At 35.8% G+C, this 26913-nt stretch overlaps 1 protein-coding gene across 4 annotated transcripts in view; it reads right to left on the bottom strand.

The window, feature by feature from the left end:
- LOC150096516 (polyamine-transporting ATPase 13A3-like) overlaps positions 1-26913 on the bottom strand; it is a 751182-nt gene that overhangs the window by 709094 nt on the left and 15175 nt on the right. Inside the window, exon 1 of one of the 4 annotated variants that reach the window (XM_090407884.1) lies at positions 12162-13065. The exons of the other annotated variants lie outside the window; for them this stretch is intronic. Coding sequence (XP_090264010.1) covers positions 12162-12348 — 187 coding nt within the window. The 5' untranslated portion in view covers positions 12349-13065. Of the gene's footprint in view, positions 1-12161; positions 13066-26913 lie in introns of those variants that run through there. 4 annotated transcript variants of the gene reach the window in all.

A 26913-nucleotide genomic window follows, 5' to 3' on the forward strand; every position in this document is an offset into this window, starting at 1 on the left:
GCTTGGGAGCAAATCTACATTTGCTCCTAAGCATCTAAAAGTCTTAACTTCTACTTCATGCTGATTGGTTTTCATTTTTGTGGCATTTACTGTTCAATTTAAGAACTTTTGTTTCCATCATTTATTTTAAGACCAAACTTTTCTTCATTAAATAAAAATTTAATGCTTATGATTTTGCTTGTATATCAATGTATTTTGACAATATCAAGACTATGTTGTCTCTGTAATCTAGTTTTTCCAACTGTGACATAGGATTCCATTTAATTCCTCTTCTTACAATTGTAACTTTTTTCATAATCCATATCAACAACTATGTATCAGTAAATCAGATATTACAACAAACCCTGTCTCACCCCAGTGCTAATTTGAAACCATTCTGATGTTGTTCGTATATTTTAATAACTTTTACTTCTTTTATATATTTCTTTGATAAGTCTCACATATTTGGAGGAATTAGTATTATTATTACCATTAACATTAGACCTTCAAGGAGTCAAAGACTCATCGAGGACAGGCGATTATAGCATCCACAGCTTCTTATAATTAACAATAATGTTGCTCTATCAATGCTTCAAATGCTTTGGAAAAATCTATAAAATTTAGGTATAATGAACTTCTGAGTCTTGCTTTGTTCAGTGATATTCCTTAGGTTAAAAATGTGATGCACAGTACTCTCACCTGTTCTGAAATCAACTTGCTCATGCTGCAATAGCTTTTCTATTTCATTTTAATCCCATTTATCAATATTTTACAGATCATTTATGCAGGTACCAAGAACAAGCTAATACACTCCAATTTCTGTCGAATGAGATCTTCTTTCTTTGTTCCTATAGTTATCATTGCTTCTTTTCACTGTTTAGGTATATTTTCAGTATCCAGAACATTGTTAATGATCAGTTGCAATTCATCAGCAGCAGCAGTTTTAGTTGTTGTAAGCATTTCTATTGCTATATTTTCATTGTCACATCCCTTTAAACTTTATCATCTTCTCTATTCAGTGCCACACTCAGGATTTAATCGCAACGGCTGTGATTCCTGAGAGCCAGAGGGAATTCCCACCTTATGTGACCACTAATTCATAAGTAGTATAGAAATAGAAGACACAACATAAATTTAAAAAAAAAAGAAGAATTTTAATTAGGAAAAGATTTTTGGAAATTTTTCTAGTCTTTTTTTCCTTTTTCTTTTTTTTTGGGGGGGGGGGGGGAATCCCCTTGGTCCCCTCCCTGGGTGCACCAATGTCTCTATTACATTCATTATTTCATTTTTGGATATTGGTCCTAGTGTAATATTTAAATCTCTGCTTTCAATATAAAAGGTTTTTTCATTATCAAACTTTTAATCATGTCAGTCAACATTTAAAGTCATCAATTATTCTTTCTATCTAACAATCTTATTCTCTTCAGTTAGCAAATCATTTCTATCCCTAATAGCATTAACTTGCTTCTTTTCTTCAGAGCATATTTTACTTGTACAGTTTACTAATATGTGTCCTAATGCCACAGCCTTCTGCCAAACTGCCACATAATTTAGATTTTTCATTTAGATGATTCAGTGTACTATCTGCAAAATGTACGCTTTGCAGAGTGTGGTTAGATGATAATAAAGGAGTGAATGTGTGTAGAAAATGTAGGGAGAATGAGGAATTGAAGTGTATTTCGGATCGTGAGTGTGATATTTTGGTCACACTTCAGAATGAAGAAAATAGGGATATGACAAGAAACGGTGAGGTTGTACCAGAGAATTGTGAGAGTGTGAATGATAGTATTAATCGTTTTACAGAGAATAAAAACAATGAGATAGATGCAATGAGTGAGATCACATTGTTGAATGGTGCGATAAGGCAAAACAGCAGCTACAGCGTATGAGCAAAAGTCGACTGAATGAACCAGCTAATAATAAAAAGTATGACAGGAAAAATAGGCGTACGAGTGTGAACATGAACAAAATGAAGGATAGAGTGCTGTATGGAGACTCATTAGTACAAGGTGTGTTAGTAGAGGATTTGACAAAATCGTACCAACCTGGTGCGACCATAAAGGATGTAACTGAGTCTATTAGAGAGCAAACGGAAAGGGTGAAAGAAATGATTGTTGTGGCAGGTACGAATAATTTGAAAGGAGATAAAATGGAAATAATAGAAGACCTGAATGAATTGTTTGAGGTAGCAAAAGAAAAGAGAGTTAGAATGATTAGTCTTTTGCCACGGTATGACAGTGAAATGTTTAAAAGGAGGGCCATAATTGCGAATGACTTTATGCGTGGGTTATGTATGATGAGTGGTGTGGAATTTGTGGATGTGTGGAGTGAGTTCAATGCGTGAAAGGATCTATATAAGATGGATGGCTTGCATTTGAATGGTTACGGTGTAAGGAGACTTGAGAAAGTGTTGCTGAATGTAGTGGATGTGCAAATTCAGGGAAACTAGATTTATTAAGGGGGGGCAGGGTAGATATATACAGTCCTTAGGGAGGCAGTCGAATGTATGAATGAATATAATATGCCCGAGCGAATAAGGACAACAAATCAGAGTGGGATAGTTAATATAAGGCATCAAGGTAGGGTTGGGGCTAATGGGGTCTTAAATTCATGTACACTAATGCTAGAAGTATTAGGAACAAGAAGGAAGAGTTTTTGGCCATGGTTGGCACTTCCGGACCACAGGTTATTGGTATTAGTGAATCATGGCTGACTGTAGATGATATAACTAGTGGGATTGAATGTGATTTGTATAGTGTGTTCAGGAATGACAGGGAGAATAGAAGTTGAATTGCAGGATACAGAAAAGAGCACATTTGAGGCCATTTGGTGTGAGATTGTGGCTAGCAGAACTAAATATACAATTGGGTGCTGCTATAGACCAGGTGATGGAAAAGATGGTGGTGACAGTATGCACAAGCAAATAGAAGAAATGAGTGGAAAGAGGGTAATTATTATGGGAGATTTCAACTATGGTCGCATTGATTGGAGTGAGGAGAGGACACACGGGAAGAAGGAATTGGATTTTATTCAGTTATTAAGGGATAACTATCTGAGACAGCATGTAATAGAAAATACTAGGGGTTTGAGAGTGCTTGTGCCTGATTATAGCATCTGAGAATTTGGCTGTAACAAATATGACCACATTGCCACCAATTGGTGAGAGTGATCATAGGGTCTTGACTTGGGAGGTGGCTAAAGGTGTGGAATTTTCAATTAAGACAGGGTACATGTGGAATTATGGGGCTGGAAAGTATGACAAGCTAGGAGTTTGATTGGTTCAGTGCCATGGCATGTACAACTGCAAGGACTAGAGGTTGATAGTGCATGGGAAGCAGTTAAGAAGTGTTTGCATGAAGCAATGGCTGACTGTATACCTAGAGTCCGAATAATAAATCAAGTAGGGGTTAAATGGATGAATAACACCATTAAGCTTGAGCTGCAAAAAAAGAAACAACTATGGAGGGAATTTAAGGAGAAAGGTTACCGGAAGGCACATGAATGGTATAAAGCACAGGCCAGAAGAGTAACGAGTGTGGCAAGAAAAGCAAAAAAGGATTACGAGAGAACATTGGCCATGCAGGCTAAAGAGAATCCTAAACAGTTTTTTTAGATATGTAGCAAGTAAAAAGAAAAATGTACATGGCTGAATGATTTTAAAGAATGCTGATGGTAGGGAGGTAACTGAATCAGTTGATATAGTTGAGTTACTGAGTGAGCACTTTGCAAGTATATATCATCTAGGTGGTGACATTGCAGAAACGAATAAACCAGTAGATTATATGGGAATTGTGGGTGAATGAAGTGGAGGTGAGTAGTCTATTGCATAACTTCAATGTCAATACATTCGTGGGATTGGATGGTATACCAGCTCGTGTCGTACGAAAAGCAGCTAAAGAATTGTCAGTACCCTTGACCATTTTGTTTAATTTGAGTCTCGGGTCTGGGTTAGTCCCTAAGGGGTGGAAAGAGGGGAAAATAGTTCCACTGCATAAAGGTGGTTCCAAGACTGCTGTTGTAAATTACCGACCGATTAGCATATCAGGAATCATTGTCAAGGTCTTAGAGAAATTAGTCAAGAAAAGAATACAGGATTGGATAGATGAAAATGGGATATTGGATGGGGGGCCAACATGGTTTTGTGAAGGGTAGATCATGCCTCAGTAACTTGCTCACGTTCTATAACACAGTGACGGCTGAACTGGATAGGGGTAATGGGTTTACAGTGATACTACTGGACCTTGCCAAGGCCTTTGACAGGATACCACATGAAACCCTAATCAGTAAACTGGAGTAGATGGGGATAGATATAGGGTTGGTGAGATGGATAGGAGAGTGGTTGAAATACCAGAAAGTGGTTTACGGAGGAGTGGAGTCTAAAAGACGGCTTGTGACTAGTGGTGTGCCACAGGGCTCTGTTCTTGGACCACTGCTTCAATTTGTTCATCAATGATATAGGAAAGGATTTGAGAGGAAGTGTTCACTTGTTTGCTGATGATGCAAAGTTGGGTAGAGCAATTGTGAGTGTACAGGATGTCAAAATGTTACAGGATGATTTGGATAGTTTGGAGGACTGGACTAGGAAAAATGGATGTCAGTTTAATGTGGCAAAGTGTAAGGTTATGCACTTTGGGGTGGAAAGAATAGCACCAGTATATCGCATTGGTGGAACCGTACTCCAGGAGATTGATGAGGCCAGGGATTTGGGAGTGTTGGTGGATAGGGAGTTTAAGTTTAGGGGGCACGTTGCAAAAGTGACTAAATCAGCTCATCAAATCACTTGGCTTCTGAAAAATACTTTAACATGCAGAGACAAACAAATTGTTGTTCCACTGAATCGAGGACCTTGATAAGACCCCATCTGGACTACCAGTTATTGGCACCAGGATTTCTTCGTGATGGGGAGGAGGTGGAGGATCCAGAGACGAGTGACCAAGATGATAGGTCTGTGGAATGAACCGTATGAGAATAGGTTGAAGATTTGTGGGTTGCAGAGATTGGACGATAGACGAAGGAGGGATGATATGATTGAGACATTCAAATTACTGAAGGGTTTCTACAGGATTGATCCAGAAGATATTTTTGAAAATATGACTGGTGGTGGAAGGACTAGGGGCCATGCATGGAAACTGGGAAAGAGCGTGGTTGACAAGGGTGTTAGAGCTAGGTTTTTTACTTGGAGAGTGGTGAATGAGTGGAATAAGCTTCCAGAGTCTGTTGTGGGTGCTACGACCGTGAATGAGTTCAAGGCAAGGTATGATAGATACCGTGTCAATGTCGAATAGTTGTGCTTGACATGATGTTAGGGCCTCCCTCAATGAGTCTGTCGACTCCTTGGAGTTGCCCGGAACAATAACAATAATAATAATGCCTTTTATCTTCTCTTACAGATCTTTTGTCATTCTCTATATAACTACTCATATGAATTTTAATTCTTTGAGATTTAGCATTTTCAAATAATTTTTATGACTTTCTTCTATGGTTTCCAGCTCTTATCTGATACCCAATCTTTGTGCTTCCCCCCCTTTGTAACCCAAACAATCTCTTGCCACCTTGTTATGTACCACTTTAAAACTTTTCCACTACTTTTCATTCATGTCTTCTGGACTTTGTACTTTCTCACTTACCAGATTCTCATTTTCCAAAATTTGAAACCGATTTTTTTTTTTTTTTTTTTTTTTTTTTTTTTTATCATCATAATAGAAAACTTTTCCTTTATTTCATTCATTTTCTAGACATATCTTATTCTTCCCTTTTGATTTCTAACATTTGTTTTTTTACTCCTATGCAGTTTTTATTATTATTTTCCTGCCCTCCATGGAAATAACCTCCATTTCCTGACCTCATTCATGTCTTCTGGACTTCGTACTTTCTCAATTACCAGATTCTCATTTTCCAAAATTTAAAAGATTTTTTTTTTTTTTTTTATCATAATAGAAAAATTTTCCTTTATATCATTCATTTTTTAGACATATCTTATTCTCCCCTTTTGATTTCTAATGTTTTTTTTTTTACTCCTACGGTTTATTATTATTATTATTTTCCTAACCTCCATGGAATCGCAAGACTATCATGGGAGAGTAACACTAGTCAACAAGAAGTCTGTCACACCACTCCTTAAACTTACCCACAGTCTACACTAGTGATAGCGAACCTTTTTACCCAGGTGTGTCAAACATCTTCTTTCTTAAATACTGACATTGTTCATGTGCCACTTGCATACATGCATTATAAATTTAACTACTTAATCATAGATGGTGACTTATACATATCATATTAGGCTATTTATTTAATAGGACATTGATATACAATCTATGAATTCATATTATACAATTAATTTAATAAATTGAAATTACTGAAATTAGTTTTTTCATCAGAATACCAATATTTTTCAACATCCAAGGTGTGTCACCTGAAACCCTCAAGTGTGTCAGTGCTGACACACGTGCCATAGGTTCGCCATCACTGGTCTACACATTTACCACCCTCTCTCAGACTATGCATTCCATGCTTCAACTACTCTCCATTCAATAAACTTACTTCTTACTCGCCAACTTCTTTGGAAACTTCCAGGGATGGCCCCTTGTCCTTGCTTTCCTTCGTTCTACTATATGAAAAATCTCCTCAGTGTTAATACATTAATAACCTTCAAACAGCTTAAATGCCTTGATCATATTCCCCACTTTGCCTTCTATCCACCTCTGCAGTCTGCATGCCCTCAGTCTATCCTCATAATCAGTTGTACAGTCCTGATATCATTTTTATTATCCATCTCTGCATCCTCTCAAATGTTACCTCATCCCAATCAAACTCCAGTGGCCAGATCTGAGAACAGAAATCCAGAAATCCAAATACAATGGATTATATACAATAGTTGTATTAAACTATCATCCTTATTCATTTGCCCAGTTTGCCAGCTAATTCAAATCCTCAGGAGCCAAAACATCAGCACTATTACTAATAACCCACCCATCTGCAAACAACTGAAAACCTCCCTGTAGTCCTGTGATAATATCATTGTTAAAGACTGAACAGTAATGGTCCCAGGACTGAAACCTTCCTCCAACATTATTATTATTATCCAAGACCCCATGGAGTCAAAGAATCATCCAGGAGGTCCTTTTATCATACTGCACCTTAAACACACTCTCTGCAGACACCACACTCTGGCAAAGCGTTCCAATCATTCACAACTCTGCATGTAAAAAACTGCTTCTCACACCCTCTTAATACAGTTTCCAGGGATGACCTCTGGTTCTTTCCTGATCTCTCCTGTTTTCTGTAGAACTTCTCCAACACTGATCCTATAACAACCCCTTACTAAGTTGTAGGTCTCTATCATATCTCCCCCTCTTCCTCCTATCCACTAAACTGTAAATTGCATCTTCTCAATCTTTCCTCTTATTTGACATTCCAGGGGTCAGAAACTACTTTAGTTGCCTCTGGACCCTTTCCTACATCTCTTTGTCCTTTTGAAAACCAGGTGACCAAATCTGGGCACAGTAGTCCATGTGTAGCCTAATCAAAGCCTTATACAATGGAACAAGAATCTCAAAGTCAGTGTCCTCCGTATCATTCCCAGAAGTCTTTGTGTTGTCTTCATGATTTTGACAATGTGTCCCTTAAATTTCAGATCCTTATCCACTATCACCCCAAGATCTATTTTCTCCACCTCCAACAATATCTCCCCACCAAACATAAATTCAAAATCCCATCTTTGTTTCCCGAATTTTAAAACCTTACATTTTGCAACATTGAACTCGCACCCCATTCCTGTGCCCAATCACTCAATTTATTCAAGTCTACTTGTAAGGCCAGAACATCTTCTCTACTCTTCATAGTTCGTCCCAACTTTGCATCATCTGCAAACAACTGAACATCTCCATCCAAATCTTCACCAATATCATTAATATACAAGTTAAACAGTGATGGCCCTAAAACAGACTCCTGGGGTACACCACTAGTGACTTTCCTTTTCCGGGATATTGGTCCCCCATACACAACTCACTGATGCCTATCAGATAGCCAGTCCCTGATCCAGTGCACTAATCTAATATCCAACCCCCATCCACTCTAGTTTGACTATCAATTTATCATGCAGTAATCTATTAAAAGCCTTTGTGAAATTAAGTATATTATTGTGTATCCCTCTGCTCTGACCCAAGAAGCCACCACCTTATTGTAATAAGTAAGTAGATTACTAAAACATGACCTCCCTTTAGCAAATCCATGCTGTCCATCAAAAATAATACCATTGTTTGTCAAATCAATTCTGGATCCTAGTTCTCACAAGCTTCTCCAACAACTTAACCACAACAACTAAATAGATAGGCCTATAAGTTGATGCATGAGTTCTATCAACTCAAGATAGAACTTATGAAGCAGCACATCTTGCCCTCCTTAGGAACTTGACCCAGTGCAAAACTCATATTAAAAAAATATGTCGAAGCAGATGTTAATTCCTTGGCACATTCCTTCAGAATACGTGGTGATATATTATCATGTCCTGCAGCCTTATTAACATCTAGTCTGCTCAACTCCCCATACACATCTTGCTCACTTACAGCCAGTATCTCCTCCCCATCATCAACTGCTCTCAATCTCTTCATGAAGTCACATTCACAAGAATGAAAGACCTTTATGACATCTAACAGTGAATGCTTAAAATTACTCGATTGTAATATGTTCAAATTGAGTTTTGGTTTTGCCATCTGGTGATATCCAAGTCATTTTATGTACGAGGGTGGTCGAAAAGTTCTCAGCCTTGACCATAGATGGCAACACTATCAGCAAGATTTTTTTTTTTCTAAGTTGGTACATCTGTCATAAGCATCCATGTGAAATTGCAAGTCATTCTATCAAGTAGTTTGTTTTATACAGTCTGAAGCAAAAGTGTTGTCTGTATCCTTCGAAATGGATAAAATTGAGTATCGTGCAGTTATAAAATTCTTTGTAAAAGAAGGTTTAATGCCAAAAGAAACTCATTCGAAGTTCATAAAAGTTTATGGGCACTTTTCTTCATTTTCAACAATTAAGAAATGAGCTGCCAAATTTAAACATGGCCATATCAGCCTTGAAGATGATCCACGTGAAGGACGTCCAAAAAGTGTAACAACACCAGAAATCATTGATTGAGTGCACGATATGGTATTGGATGGCCGACGAGTCAAAGTGCGTGAAATTGCTGAGACTATAGGCATTTCAAAAGAACATGTAGGATACATTTTGCATGATGAATTGCAAATGAAAAAGCTTTGTGCAAGATAGGTGTAGCACTTGCTCACAGCAGATCAAAAACACACTTGCATGAAAATCTTTGAACAGTTAACTTGGAGCATTTTAACAAGAACTGATTTTGTGCATCAGTTTATTATTATGGATGAGACTTTGATTCACCATTACACATCTGCAGATCTTACTGAGAACCACTACGTGGACAGGATAATAGTGTTGGAGCATCGCTACAATAAATGTATTAGTCTCAAGGGAGATTATGTTGAAAAATAAAAATAATTTTGAAATTATAAGTTTTTTCATTGTTAGGCCGAGAACTTTTCAAACCACCCTTATATATCTTTGTGTTTAAATAAACTTCCTATCACAAGACTATACATTTCACAAAAGCCATCAGTAGGTTGCCATTTTCATTTCTTTGAAACACATGCTTCATTACCTACTGCTCTTTCATCTTCATTATTCCTTCTGCCAACTTCAGCATTCATGCCACCCATAAGAATAATCACTTCATGCTTCAGTATTGGATCAATATATCTCTGTAATTTATCATAAAAGATCTCCTTTTCTTCAAGATCCTTCTCATTTCTTGTGCATTCAGTCTGTCCTCATAATACAACACTCAAAAGAACCAAAACAGACTTAAGGAATATTCTCCTGACCCTAAGATATTCTCATCTCCTTAAAAACAGAAGACCAAATCTGTGCACACTAGACCAAATGCAGTCTGATCTGAGCCTCATACAATGGAACCATAACTTCTTTGCTTCTGCATGTCAGAGTTCTTAGATTTCTTATCTGTTTACATTATTCAAAATTTCTCTATTAATTGTATACTTTACATGCCATCTTTGCCAACCAAATTTCAAAACCCTTGAACTCTTCAACATTCAACTGATAGTCTACTCAGGCAATCTCTGGTGAGATCCTTTTGCAAGGCAAGGACATCTGCTCTGTCTCTCATAACTCTTCCCAAATTTGCATCATCTACAGATCTCCAGTTAAGTCTGCTCCAATATCATTAACATACAAGTTAAACAATAATGGGCCCCAAAACAAGCCCCCCCCCCCCACACACACACACAGCACTCTGCTAGTGACCTTCCTCTTTTGGAATACCACTCTCCATACACAACCTGCTAATACCTATCTGACAGCAAATCAGTCACTTTACCTACTTTGCTGCACACATTTTAAACATAAATTTCAAATATACTGATCATTTCCCAGTACACCCATCTAATAAGGATACTCCTATGTAATGGATATAAACACACTATAAAATAGACAGCTTAAATACCTGTAAGTTGCAAAATTTAGTTGATGGGCAGAAAGGAGAAGATAGGACCAAAACATACATTATAAAGAGGTTTCTAATGAGTAGGTGCTGAAGAAAATTTTCAGTATGTGACAGGAGAGAATAAAGACCTATAAAAAATGTAAAATAATGTAGTTAGCACGAATGTGAAAAATACTTTTGCTTGGTAAGCAGTGAATGAATGGAATGAGGTAGCAGAGGAGAGCATGAATGATGTAGCAGTGAGTTTAAAGAAAGATATAGTAAAATAATAGATTGTGTAAATAATAGTTAGTGTGGTCTACTAAAACGAATATTTGACTTCATTGAGGTTCCCCATATAACAATAATAATTACAAACATGCCTTGTAAACTATTTCTTATGGGGGAGGCGAAAGGTGGTTATTGTACCCACAATTTTATCCACTGTTGCATCTTTCTGACTTTCATACCAAAAATTTTTAGTGGGATCCAATCCACCACCCAGGATGCACCTTCTAGGGTCTCTTGTTTACTCAGACAATAGTTCTAATGAGAAAAGTTATTACTTTATTATATACCGTTAGCAGCTGTCACCATCAAGAACGCCATACTCTTGAGGATACTGTTCTGAAGTCAATGTTACATAAGCTCTGCTTCTTTGCAGATTTTATATGAATACTAAATGCAATGTTCAATACACAACATGTTTTTCAACTGATTATTGAAATGTGACTACTTCTTAATGAGGTCAACCATCTTCATAACCACATAAAAGAACAAAATATTAATCTTTAAATGTGTTTTGCATTTTTTTCCTCCCAGTTCAGTGAGGACAATACCAGCTAATATATCATTTCTTCTCTTTGTGTCCATGCCAGAGGGACTTTTAATGCAGGCAGCCATGGATATTACAAACAGAGCTAAATGAAATGCAAAAATCATCAGCAGTGTAATTAGTGACAAAAGCATTGCCCAGAGTGACTGCTGGGATTCTGAACCCATGAACTCTTCTGCATTACTAATATCAATCTGTCTATATATTTCAACTGCTTTGCACACCAGTTTATTTCCTGGTATGATAAACATTCTATCCTGTATAAAGAAGCCATAATGCTAATAAATGTCATAGTGTGGCATTTGTGGGATCAGAAAAATTGCATTGACATTTCATTGTTCATCTAGTATGGGTACAGGCAAGGAAAGAATCCATGTTTCGAAAAAACAGCCAATCAGTGCCACCAGCTGCCAAAAAACATGAAGAATTCTGATCAACACATTTAAAAAACATTACGGATATAAACACTGCATTTATATATTCCCACAACACTATACTAAGTTAAAATAAACTTTTGTCAAACACCTTTTCATACTGTTTGTAAATTATAAAAATCACAAAACATTAAGCACTTGTTTCAATGCTGTTCTTACCATTAAAAATAGTCTACACTTCAGGAATAATTTTGAACAACTTCCGAAATAACTGGTGTAGCTTACAATATGATTAAATTTGAACATAATAAAATGTAAACTTAAGTTAACTCTTAAGTTAAAAATACATAGGATGTCTATTGTTTTCATCAACAGAAATTTCCAGTTTTATATACACATGGTATAAACTGAAGATTTTCTAATTAAAAATCTTGCATAACTACCAATTCAAGTGTCTTACCATTAATGCCTACTAATCCATCAAGAAGCGGCACAAAACCCTCTGGTTCTGGTTGAATTTGATTCTGTTGTCTCAAACTACCATTGCTTATATGACTTGGTGAACTATACTCTTCTTTTTGAAGCATATTTGCAAAGTACTTAGTTGTAAATATTGATAATAACCTACCCTTCCCCCTTTCAGCCATTTTAAATTTTGATTACTCCAGTAATAGCACGTTTTCTTAATCAACTTTCACTAACTGAACTGAAAATATTAGTACAGTACTATACTATGCGAAAGACTAGCAGTGTTTTGTTCTCGATTCTTAACAATAAATTAGTTTTAAACGAAAAGAAATATATAACTGATATCTTAATAATAAAAATGTAATTTCCCGTATAATCTGTTGCGATTTAAATTAATATATCACAGCCATAAAATAAATCACAGTAATGACTCAGTACAGCTTTCCGATGGACAGCCGGCTTTTACGGTGGGATGTGTCCAGACATCTTTCCCTATCTTTCTAAGATAATGTCTTTGAAAGTGTCTCTTTTTAAAGTTAGCATCGATCTGTTTAATATGCAATACATGATTAACAGATCTGCATTATTATGCAGCTAATAAGAGGCTGATCCTGAAACACTGTATTAACTTTTACTAACGTGTTCCAGTTCTCAGGACGATAACGGATAGTTAACAGGCTTAGCTAAAAATGGCGAGGAATAAACGATGCAACCAATATCATCACGAATTTCACAATAACCTGACATTGATCCGAATACTAAGAACTCTTCAAAACAGAATTCTAACTGGAAAGAATATTTTAAGCTAACGTGTGATTAGAATGATAACACCTAATACACACACACGTGATGAGGTTGCTGATTTCACAATTATGCTACCTCAAATACACACCGCATGCCCGACATATACCAGAAGTAACTACAATAGCTACGCCACTACTCGAAAAAGCGACTCTACTAAACATTTCTTTTTGAGAAATAGAAAATATCTAGAATCTAAAAGAAGTATCAGAAATATAAATATAATTACTGGGTATGAATTAATGCACATTAATTAAAGTAATACATTATAATGTCCCAACATTTTAATTTCAGGATTATTTTCATTTCTTAACAATATAAATCTGCTGCTTATATGAGACAAATATAATATTCGATAATGCAGTATCATCGATATTGCATCATTGTATTCGATAACAATAAATATTCGATAATAAAATAAAATGTTATATTCTGCAATCACTAAATATTCTATTTAATTCTTTTCAGTATTCTACAATCATTAAAATGCACGCGTACTTCTCAGTGGCGTTGCTAGAGCTTTTTCCTCCTGGGGCGATCTGTGAATTTGCCGCCCCTTTCAATACACACCAAAAATACTATAAAAAGTCAAAACGACATATAGGGTAAGGTTCAAAGTGTCGCCCGGGGAGGATCTTCCCCTCCCTCCCCGGCTACGCCACTGCTCTTAATGGCTATTCACTACTATGAAGTAATTTCAGCTATTTCTAATCTTACTAAATGGTTAGTATTGTGGTATCGATAATTTGCATATGAATTTGGGAGGAAATTCAAAATATAATTCTATTTTAATTTATTTGTTTTGACCTTCGATACAGTTCTCTAGAGTAACAGTAGCATCGTCAGAGCAAAACTTAACTTAAAATAATAATAATAAATCGAATCAATTAAATAACTGCGAATATAATTAAAACAATTTAAAATTTTCATTTTTCGGGTAATTATTTCTCAGAATAAGTCTGGTTAAGATTTTGTTAATGTTGAAAGGCTTCACATGATTACTTGAATGGGCTGTTAAGTTATTAATACTTTAGTTTTATCGCTCAACATGTTCTTTGTACGTTAAAATGTATACTAATGTTACAATACGTACGCTTGAGATGTAGAAGGAAATTAATTTAACACGTCAAAGACATGGTGCCTAACCTCTGGGTAGGGAAAGGGGGGGGAGGGAAGATGTGTAAACAGGTGGCATAAGAAAGCAGAACTATCTCTACCATATAAATTGTAGAGATAGTTCTGTCATCAAACAAGCAAAACGAATATATTATATTGCACACACACACACACGGGCAAGGAAAAAATATATATTTATTCAAGTGCTAACAAAATATCACTATAAATGGCATCTAAAAGAGGAATACATTATTAACAGATATGCATTATTATTATGTAGTTAATAAAAGGCTGATTCTAAACAGTATTTCAGTTCTGCGTTATAATTTCAAGCACTAAGACACACAGCTACTACTTCATTCCATTCCTAGAGAAATATTATTTTTAGATGACACCTCCATGGAGTCCAATTCATAACGGAAGAGAACTCTACGCCATCAACACGTTAAACGAGATTGGAAAAATCTTCAATTTTAATCCCTTTCCGCTATATGTATAATCCTTTTCAGCTATTTCAAGAAGTGGTAGGACAGATAGACGTGGATAGTTTGGGTCTCCTGCAATGAGCCTTCTGACTCTATGGAGATACCCGTATAATAGTAATATGTTGCTTTTAATCACTTCGTACCTTGACACAAATAATATAGGCGAAAGTGAGTATAGTATGTGGGAATTTCAGTTTCTGGATTTTCTTATCGAACAATTAATATAGTTATTTTAAAAGTTCCATATATAAAAGCTGCATAACTTTACCATCGGAACGGCCGCTGCAGCCACGCTTGTTGGATAGAAAGAGGTAGGTTCGAGAGGAATATTTATACAGCTTTTAAACTAGAGGTTGGCTGTTTAGGATTTAGGGCCAAAGCAACTAATGCCACGAAGCAAATGTATTATGTCGGTTAACTGCGTGTATTCTTCTGGCCAGTATTTGCAGTACGAAATCAACTAGAGTTTGGTCAATCGGTCCAGATAAGGTTTTTCAATTTTTCATATGAAAATTTCGAGTTTTGTTTTTTTAATCCCGCACTACATGCAAACCGGGAAAAGAGCACATGCAATTAACAGCATTCACCCAGCCGTCAATGCTTCTTGCTTAGAGTCTGTTATCTGACAAACAGCATGGCTGGAAACCTTGAGCAAATATAAATGACTTCGTTCGCATAAATTTCATGTAAATTAAATATTTTTCTTTACATATACAATTTTATTTATTTATTTGTTTTTAATTGTTAGATTCAAAGTATCTTTCTTGTATTTACTACAAGCTGCTCCTTTGTGCAGCTTGTTATATTGTAGATTATCTCAAATCCTTTTCAGCTAACTATTTCGAACCAGCTTTGATTTGAAATCAAATATGTCGATAAATATTTTCACAATATTTTTAGCATTTATTGGAAATCACACACCAAATAGGTTTGAAAAAATTTGGTTAACACCAGAAACTGCCTCATACAATTTCAGATAGTTGAGGGGATGGGTGGGAAGAAAGTAAGAAATCATGGTGGGTGTTGAATATTTTTGTAAGACAAAAGCCATGAATCGTGTATTATGTTTGTTTATTGAAAATGTGTTCTCCAATCCGTTTTTCAGTTTTGCCAAGAGGACAGAAAGAGAGAACCGAATTGTTTTTACACCATGAGACCGGCTGAACTGCACGCAGCATTAACTGAATACATGCTTGAAACTGAATACATGTTTGAAAATAAGATTTGAAATGCGTGTTCGGAACACGATATTCGCTTAGATAGAGCACGCCTTATGATACGACACCTGAGACACTACATGCTGGCCAAGTTTTTCCTGTCTTATACTCGGATTGTTTTTATCCTGCAAAACAAACAAATAGGCTGGGAAGACACACGCAATTAATAGATATTTCTTCAGATTTAGGCATAGCCTACACGAGATACAGCCTAGGGTCTCGCATCATTAAAAGGACCTCCGAAAACCTATAATAAAAATCTTGCATCATCTGCGCTAGGCCGACGGAAAAGAGTTAAGTTCAAGTCTAGTCGCCAATTGAAGGAACTATTTCTTTCTTGCCGGAGAACTCATTCTATTTTCAGACAGTAAACAGTCTTAGGATTAGAGACCACAAGATGGCCGCACTTCTCAGTCGCCTCTCTCCCTTCACCAGAAGCCATCTTTAATTGGTGATAGTCTTGGTCTTGATATCTCTGATTGGTTACAGTGGAGATTCAACTGTCCCTTCAGTCTTCAAAAGTTAGAGAGGGCTGAAACGGCCTCGCCTACTTCCTATACAGGAATAAAATGCGTTTATTCCCGTATAAATAATAGCGTTGGTTCTACGGTCGATTACCTTCAATTTACGGGACGAAAAACCCGAGTTTGACCTTGTCTACTCCCGATAAGAGAATAAAAGGAGTTAGCGAAAGTTAGAGAAAATGGATAACTTAGTTCTCGAGTTACTCGATCTTTTATAATAAAGGCTTACAAAAAGTTCCTCTAATCGGTAACTAGAAACGAACTTAGGTTATTCTTCTGGCGACGTAGCACTCAGGAGCGCAAGCGCCATTTCAGGAGCGCAAACGCCAGTAAAAGTGGGAACACCAAATTAATTCACTTAAATCAGGGCAGTTAAAAAAAATCTATCACCATGTATACGAGTCCAGGCAATTGTGCTGTCTAGAAAGTAGACACTCTAAAGAATATGACTTTGCAACTTGCTGACTTCAACATCAATTCTTCCATACAGCGCAGCCTAAAAGTTAAAAATTGGAATGTATTAAATTGGAATTTATTTTTTTTTACTGGAGTAGACATGCGGAGAAATTACAAAAGCAAATAAGAAACAAATATGATTTATCATATAATTCATTTGTATAGAACTTTCAAAAATTATTGACTATAAATTAAAATGTAATGTACGCTGGATGACTCAGATTATATGTTTGTGTTTACAACATCCTCGACACAACTCAAAAGGAAAGTTATGATGAGTAGTGTCATTGTATTTGGAGAGTTACACTCGTATGTCTTTGGAGAATTAAAACAGTAGGTGAGACTGTACGATGTGTGTAGCGAAGTAGAGTACCTCCCCGCGATGAGTCCTTGAACTCCTTTGAGGTGTCACATAATAATAATAATAATGGGTAGCATGAGTCATCTTTGTACTAAGCTAATACCTTTAATGTAGTGCAGAGATATAACCAGAATTCTTCCAAAAGTTGCCTTCCATCCATACTGCTTGGAAAGAAGTCAACGAACACCATACTGTGAGGAACAAATAGCCATGGCGCCCAGCTAAATAAGATGAAGGACCTCCTTTCGCTGCTATGACTGCAGCAATCCTATGGGGCATACTTTCCGCAAGCATACAATAGCGATCGATGGGAATTTTGGACCATTCTTCTTGTAGGTATGTAATCATCCTGAACTGTTGTGGGGTGGACGACCCTTGACATCCCCTGCCCTCCAGCTCATCCCATAGATGTTCAACTGGGTTGAGATCAGGACTCTGTGGAGACTAGTGAATGGTGACATTCGTTTCCACAAACCACGCAGTTACAACGGTGCATTTTCTTGCCAAAAAAAGACAATATTTACTTCCCTAGAAACGACACAAAGTAGGAACATTGCATTATCCAGAATGTTCAGATACCTCATGAAGTTCAGTATTCATAGTACCACAAGCTCCGAGGCCAATCCAGCAAAACAGGACTATAACATCACATCGCCACTTCCGAATTTCATAGTAGGGATTACGCACTCTAGCAAGTAACGTTCCCCGGGCATTCGCCACACCCACACCGACCATCTGCTCGGTGGAGGGTGTAACGTGATTCGTTGCTCCATAACATAGCTTTCCAAGTTGCCACTTCACAGTATATGTGCTCTTTGCACCACTGAAGACGATGCAACATGTTGGTTCGGGTAATATGGGGCTTGCATATTGCGGTCCTTCCACAGAAATCCATGTTCTGAGCCTCGGTTCTGAATGTTTTTGTACAGATTTGTGTTCCAATCAATTCTCGGAACTCTGCATTCACCGTGTCGACCGACTAATGGCGTTTGTTACATATTATCCTTCTTAGCAACCTACAGTCACGTTCGGTTATTACGGTGAGTCGTCCACTGCAGGTAACTCTTGCAGTTGACTCCCTGCGCTTCCATCTCTGTATGGTATCACCAACTGTTAACCTGGGATGGCCCAGTTGGTCAACAATTTGTCGAATAGATTGGCCTGAAACTTGGCGTCCAATTTATCCTGCCATGTATCGAGTCACGTGTTTGTAGCCGGTATTAATTGGACGCCAAGTTTCAGGCCAATCCATATGAAATCAGCTAACTTACCTTAAGTTGCAAAATCCGGTAAAAATTTCTTTTATTGATACAAGTAAAATTATCGATGCACGTGAAAGACAATGTCGGCTCTGTTCAATATCCTACTCTTTCTTAGTTGTTCATTAGCCAATTACACTGCTTGGAAATAAGTGAATGGACACCTACATGGGCAAGAAGTTTTTACGGGATTTTGCAACTTAAGGTAAGTTAGCTGATTTCATATGGAAGTGGCAGGATTTTTTCTCGCTGATGCACGAATTTTTCTTCTCACAAATCGGCCAGAGTATAACTTATCACATACACAAAATAACAATAATATTACTGACCACGAATGCCATTGTGAATAAATGGAGAATTAAATGGTATAGAAGATTGATTGTGCGGAGTTGAGTGTCCGCTTACAATGAGTCCTTTGATTACTTGGAGACGTCATAAAATAATAATAATTACTTCATACATTGATATACGAATACCACTTAACTGATATTGCAGAAGAGTCGAATGTACTATCAATGTGTTTTGGGCTTCTCACACTTCAATAGAAGCGAATACTTCTACTGTGATCTTTCTTGTACATTAAAAAAATAATAATATAAGAAGTGTTGAAACACCATTCCCTCATGTACCACCAACATAAGCACAGGAATAGCGAACTCCTACGTCACTGCGCCTAAATATCACTGAGATTATTTGATGACCAGCCAATGGTAATAATTGAATACTTGCACCATGAACACATACCGTGCCTGTGTTGGAACGAGCAGGGACATACTTCCGAAAATACAATCCAAAAAAGTTATTATTATTATTATTATTATTATTATTCGTATTAACGTTTAGTAATGTATGTTTTTTGAAGAAATTATCCCTAAATCACCAAGGCTTGGTTTGCAAAGTGGACAGTGCTTCTGCTCTCTAATGAATAGGTTGCAGACTCCGAATCCCACAGTGGCATGGCCGTTTGGGGATTCCTTTAGGTGGTACAGTAAACCCTCCATGGCCTCCACGTCCTGAATCGGACCCCCAGGCCAGGATTTTTGGCGCCCCCCCACCTGCTTTTCAGGTTAATGACAATGCATTGCTATACAGTCTACAAGGTTTAGGATCAATTAATTTAAATGATAACACAAAAGTAATATTTATTTAAAAAACTACTAATATCTACATAATACAAACTAATAATATTCAAAATTACTTCAAAGTATATTTTCTAGCTTTTGTCGACGCAAATTTATCAACAATGTCAGTAAAATCAACTCGCTTAACCAAATCATTTTCGATGCACAAAATTGCTAGGTGATTAAGTTGTTCTTGGCTACTTGTGCTTCTTTGCCATGTTTTCAATGAATCGGCCTGTCTGCTGATTGATCTCTCAGCTAAAGAAACAGTAACCGGTATTATGCAAAATAGTTTAATGGCGAGGCAGATATTGGCAAATATACCTTGCAGGTTTTTGTCATAAATTGCGTTCAGAAGTCTCACCGGACTTGTTTCTGTGCCAAAAACTATATTTGAATACTTCTAAGGTGAAGAATTTCATTCAATAACTCTTCTGACAGATCTTTTTCTTACATATTCAAAAGTTTTGCTACTTTTGCGATAAGTTGACCATCGTTCAACTTGTGGAAATTTAAAATAGATGAGAATAATTCACATATATTATCTGCTGCTTCAAACCTTGTTTTTAAATCATTCATAATGAAATTCAATACTGGATAAATTATGAAAATTTTGAAATCTTGTTCAGGTTCTACAGTGGTTTCTTGATTTTCACAAAATTACAAAATTGAGGTTGCACACCGAGTACTTCAGCAACTACTTTTGCTTCTTGGACTCCACTTTCACACGAGTCACATAAGTGTTGTATCTCTTGCACTAATTCTCTTATAAGTGTGGACTCGACCTCATGAGATATTCCATTACTTTGTATAATAATGTTCCTATTGTCAATATTTGCCTAATATTTTGTGCCAAAACATTGTCATTAGCATACCTTTAAAGATCTGAAATATTTTCTCAAGTCTTTAATTGTGTTCAGTATTGAAGGAGAAAGCGAGATGGGCGAACGAAAACTAAAGTAAATCCTTTCGAATGAGAAGTTCAGAAGACTAACCATAAGTCTGAAAAGATGGATAATGGGTTGGAAACGATTGCAAAAGCTAGTAGACCCTCTCGGCACATATTCATTCATATTTTATAAAGTTTCTTTTTGCCTTTTTTAGTCTCACTTAACTGGCTGACTCAACAAGACGGGCCCCCTAATTCCGGGCCCCCAGGCTAGATCCCTGTCAGCCACACCCTTGTGAGGGCCATGAAACCCTCTATTTAATGAACTAATTTGGGCTATGAGTGTCCGTAAATCGAAAGTCCGTTAAATCCTGAATTTTTTAAAATAAAAATATCTGTAACATTATACTGCAGTTTTATCAATATTAGCACTATAATCAGGGCGGCGGAAGCGGGCATGCAGAGCATGCAGTGCATGCGGGCGCCGCCGCCAGGGAACGGTTCATAAGTTAATTTTTAAGAAACAAAATTTTTATCATAAAAACAAAATAATTCTTAGAATGACCAATATTAAAATAAATGAGGCCGTATACACTGAATAAAAATGTTTATAAAATGTATATTGCCGCCTCTTTGATCAGCCGGCTGTTTACAATTTTGCAGCTAGAGCAGGCTAAATGCTTGCCTGCAGAATGTTTTGTCTACTGCAGTCTATGTAAAGTGAAACAGTGAACAGTTGTTATGTGCAGAAACGAATTTTCGTATAAAACATTTGTTGCTAGTTAACCAGTCATATGGTACGCATCTCATTAGGCTACTGAAAGTAGCGCAGTGCAGACAATTATTTCGTCTCTGTGTCGTGTTGTGTAATAATTTCTTGTGGGTATAAAATAGAAATGGAATCAAAAATTTAAAAAAAAAGTTATCCGGTGCACAAAATCATAAGCGTCATGCTGCGAAAGAAGCAGATATTAAGAAACAAACTGGGGCTCTTAATAAATTTGTTAAAATATTAAAATATTCTGATGCAGATTGTAACCAACTCGATACATCAGAAATCAGAGTTGAAGAACCGTGCCCATCATCCAGTTTGCATGAAGGTACTATTGCAACTATTGAACAAGATAATTGAACATGATTTAAGTGAAAAATAGTTAGGATTTAGTCAACTACAACAAGATTTAGTTGTAGTTGACCACGAAACTAACACATTGTTAGTCTCTGTGAATTTAGAAGATCCAAGTGAACGGGGAAATATTGATGAAAAATTACGAGTTGTTTTAATTGAAATGGGGCCTGTTCAAAATAAAAATATAATATATCCCAGAGATACATATGGTCGTAAATTTGGCAACACGTATTATAATAGAAAAATGGAAAACGGGAGCTCGTGCCAAGAACATGGCTCATTTATTCCGAAACTTTAAATTCTGTTTTTTTTTTTTCTTTTTTTGCAAACTTGTTGCACCTACTGAATCAACTGAATCACCCACTGAGTCACCCTGTAGAAGGTCATAACGATTGGAGAAATGTAAGTACAACTTTACATAGACATGAGACTAGTTTAACTTACAGAAAATTTTCTTAAAATGGAAGGAACTTGATAAAAATTTAAAAAAACAAAACTACCATTGATTTCCAGACTCAAGGTATGTATGAAATGGAAAAGAAACATTGGACGAGTGTTTTAGAACACTTGATTGAAATTATAAAATTCGTTCGTAGCTGAAATTTAGCTTTTCGCGGATCATCTGATAAATATATGAAAGAAATAACGGCAATTTTTTAAAATTAATCGAACTGTTTGGGAAGTTTGATCCCGTTATGGAAAATCATGTTGAAAGGGCCCTACAACGAAACAATAGAGTACACTGTTTGAGTAAAGGCAGTCAAAATTAAATATTGGAAACTTTAAGTAACGCAATCAGGGATATAATTTTATTATCAATTCTAAAATCTAAATATTATTCCAAAATTTTAGACTGTACACCTGATGCAAGTAAAACAGAACAAATGACCATTATTATTCGCTTTGTTTCCTGTGACAATGGAATTGTCAAGATCAGGGATAATGTTTTAGGTTTTGCAGATATATCAGATTCTACAGGACGTGATTTATGTGCAACAATAATGGAACAACTGGAAAAATGGAACATTCCCATTGAAGACATGCAGCGGTCAAGGGTATGACAATGGGGAAAATATGGGCTCCAAAATTTGCTTTTGAACAAAAATCCTCTAGCTTTTTACGTGACATGTGCTGCTCATATTCTAAATTTAATCATTAACGATACAGCCAAAGTGAATGCAGATACAATTAGTTTCTTTGCAGTTATTCAAGAAATATACAATTCTTTTCATTCTCTTACAAATATTGGGCAATCCTTTTAAAGTTCGTAAAAAAATTAACATTGAAACAGCCATCAGAAACGCGATGGGAAAGTAAAATTAATACAATCCGCCCTCTACGATATCAGTTAGGAGAAATTTATGATGCACTTTTTGAAATTTTAAATAATGAAAATTTTAATAAAGAAACTCAGCATGAAGCACAAACATTATGTGTAAAATAAAGGACTACAAATTTATTTGCTCTCTTATAACTTGGTATAATTTACTTAACAGAATAAACCCTGTGAGTAAAATGCTTCAAGACAAAAATATGAACATTATACTTGCTTTAGAATATATCGAAAACTTAAAATATTCTTACAAGAGTATCGATCAGATACAAATTTTAAAGAAGTTCTAAAAACGGCAAAATAACTGAGTGAAGAGGTGGATGGAGAACAAGAATTTAAAACTGGTATACGGAAGTTCGACGAAGAAAGAAGACACGACAATTTGACTACGAGCCTCATGACGAAACGCCACAATCGCAAGAAGATAAATTTAGAGTAAATGTGTTTTATACACTTCTACACGTTGCAATGTGTTCGTTAATAGAACGTTTTGAACAACTAAAAGATATGACAATTTCCAATTTCTTGTATAGATTACTACAAATTAATAATGAAGATTTAGGAAAAATTGTGACGATTTAGAGATTCTCTTGAAGGACTGCGACAATAAAAACGTAAATGCAATAGAACTATATGACGAGTTATGTGCTTTCCGGGATATTTTTTGGAAGGATAATTTAAATATTCAAAAGCCCTTTCGATATTCTTAATTTTATTGTGTCCAATAATTTATCTTTCCCTAACTTTTCAATTGCTTTAAGAATACTATTAACCTTAACTGTTAGTGTAGCGAGCGGTGAACGTTCCTTTTCCAAGTTGAAATTGATTAAAACCTACTTAAGAACAAGTATGTCACAAAAAAGGCTTGTTAGTTTGGCGTTAAAAGCTACTGAAAATGATATATGTGTGGAATTAGACGTTAAGACCATTATTTCTAATTTTGTGAATATGAAATCAAAAACCTTAAAATTTTAATAAAAAAAATTTCAAGTATATTGATGTAATTCAATTTATTTTCTGTTACTCTGTAAAGATATTATTTTTTGAATACTTATTAAATGTTCTAATAATTGCTGAATTCTTTTATTATTTTCTCATCTCTTGAGTTTCTTTTAATTTCCACTGATAAAAATTATTACAAGTTACTAAGAATTTAGTAACTTTAAAATGCAAGAATTTTTTAAACTTTAGTTCAAATAAATTTTAACTTTAATTAAAATTCATTTTAATTTTGTTAGCGATTCGGGTCGGTGAGAAGGCTATAATCCCTGTATCATTATATTCAACGATTAAAGTGAAGTGGCTTTATCAAAATTTCCTTTAACTTTTGAAAATGTTTTGAATATACGGGTTTTTAACGATTATCCTGCCTAGTCAACATTCCCGGTTCGTTACATTTAGCGAACCAACGTGTGGCTGTTCTGTCAAAATTTATTTGAGAGATTTCAAATAATTTAAATTTTTATTATTGTAAAAGAACCACACACTCCCGGATCGTTACAGGGGCGCTTAGATAGAAATTGCATGCGGGCGTCAAAGACCCTAGCGTCGGCTCTGACTGTAATAACATAAAAATTGTTTACACAATTTTCATGCTTTTAGATAAGTTCGATGTTGAGGTGCTTGGTTTAGGTAATCCTGCTTTGAAAAAACTATCAAGTTTCTTTGAACTTTTGAATCCTGCCGTTTTTTTTTTTTTTTTTTTTTTTTTTTTTTTTTTTTTTTTATAATTAACTCCCTAAAATTATGAAAATGTGTGTAATAAAACTGCCGCAGAAAGTCACGCAACGCGACAAAAATACCAATAACAGGGCGATTGGTGTGATCACGTCCTAATCATTCGCTGAACATGTTTTATGAGCGGTGACTCATTTATGTCGGCTAAATCACTAGTGTTTTTCCAATATATGATGGCCTATTCGCCAAAATTTGTTACAAATTTGATATTAATTTCCTGTTAAGAGGAAATTAATAACAAAAATAACCTGTTAATTTAATTATAAGCAAATCTTGGTTAAAAGCATTTTAAAATTAACAGGGTGTTAATTTTCACATGTGACATACGGACCGGAAATTTTGTCCGTTAAATCCGAAGTCCGTCAAATCGAGGGTTTACTGTACATGAATATGAATTGCATCGCCAGGAGCGAAACCATCCTACCTCATCGGAGGCCTAAAGTGGCATGAAAATGTTCCATGTTTGGTTCCTAGAACAGAGTTCTAGGATTATTTAACCCTTAATCCACAATGCGCTAATGCCAAATAGATTTACAGCTTTGAGTGGGTGGGATTCATATAACAAAAATAAAATAAAATTTAAATTTAAAAATTGACTTAAATAAAAAATTAAGAGGATTTTCAGGAAGGAATCATAATCAATATTTCACTTAGATGCTAAGGCGCCTCAGTAATTCATCCGGTTGCGATGATGCAACCTATATTTGGAAAACCCTGGGTTCAAATACCGTCTAGAACGCGAAGAATGAATTCGTAGAAGGTGAAGTTGCCCTATCCCATACGGAGGTGATATGGGTTTTTATCCAGAAAAACAGCAAACTGGCCAGAAACATTCACGCAGTTAACATATATTGCTGTATGGTCTTAGTTACTTTTGCCATAATTCCAAAACCACCCAACCCAGAGTGAAAATACGTAATTATGGTGCTGCAGGGCGACAATCACCAGCTTGGTTGGCCGAATAGATAGCCACCCATTTTCCAACCCAGAGACTGGGTTTGAAAGTGGGTAGGCTATGGGGATTCGAATCCTTCGAGTCCCTTCCTGGGAATTCGAATCCACATAGCCTACCCACTTGTGAAATTCGAATCCTTGTGAGAACACTTCATCTTTTGTTTGATGCCTGAAATGGCTAGAAAAAGGCCCATGTTTTGTCTCTAGAGCACGGTTTCGGATAATATAAATACTTTTTTCGGAAGTGGGAGTCACATTAAAAAAAAAAAAAAAAAATCATGCTTTGGGGCTCGTCCATGAATTACGTTCCGCAATATTTTGGGAGAGCGGAAGGTTGTGATTTTGTCTGTGAGTGATGTGATATAAAAGAATGCTACATAACAGAAGTATTTTCTCCTTAAAAATGAGGGGAAGACATTGCTCACTCTTTTTCTTAATAACAGTCAATTCAGAATGGATACATTTGAATTTGCATGAAATCAACAACATGCAAGCCCAACAAATGAATCCTCGGTTTTTCTTTAAAAATAATAAACAAAAAACGGTGCATTTAGTTTCATTGAACTGCTAACAGTCAATTTGCTAACAGAAGATTCAGATCCGAAATCCAAGTCTTAGAATTTAATTTTTGCGAATTTCTAAGACTTGGATTTCGGATCTGAATCTTCAATTAACACTTTAAAAGTGAGATATCAGCAAATTCGTGTCCTCTCTATAAAATGTATTCTGACAGTAAATAATAAAAAATTAAAAAAAAAAGGAATATCCATTAACAACAACAGCGTATCCTCGATTATCCATTTTGTGTGTAAGCTATGAATGATTTTTTCAAAGATTTTTATTTAGGAAAATTCCTTATTGCACTATTGTGCATACTCATACATGAGTAGTCATATACATGTACGTAAATAACTTAATATGGCAAACGAAGGGGGGGGGGGAAATGTTATTCTAAATAGCTTGGCTTAAGGGAACACACCAGCCAATTTGATAATCAATTAACAGCACGAAAAGTTTTTTTTTTTTGATAAATGTAGTATTAACTATGTAGAACTTTTTACTTCACTAAGTACTTATCTTTGCTTTTAACAACTACAACAACAGTAGTATGAGGTAAGTTTAGACTGCAACCTATCTCAGTGTACGATACGTCATCGTCACTAAATTTAGTCATTTTAATCTTAGTATGTAATGTAATAGGTTTCTGCGTCTTCACCTCTGGAAGCAACAGCATCCTTACTTTGAATTTTAAAAATAATTAAACGAAATAATCAACAGTTTATAATTCATAGCAGAACACCAAAAGAAAGAGAGAGATTTAGCCAGCAAGACGTAAACAAACAGTTGATGAAAATTGCGCAT

The sequence above is a fragment of the Typopeltis vanoorti genome, chromosome 18 (assembly GCF_054136105.1).
Source record: "Typopeltis vanoorti isolate ZY-2024b chromosome 18, IOZ_Tvanoo_1.0, whole genome shotgun sequence".
NCBI classification, from domain to species: Eukaryota; Metazoa; Arthropoda; class Arachnida; order Uropygi; family Thelyphonidae; genus Typopeltis; species Typopeltis vanoorti.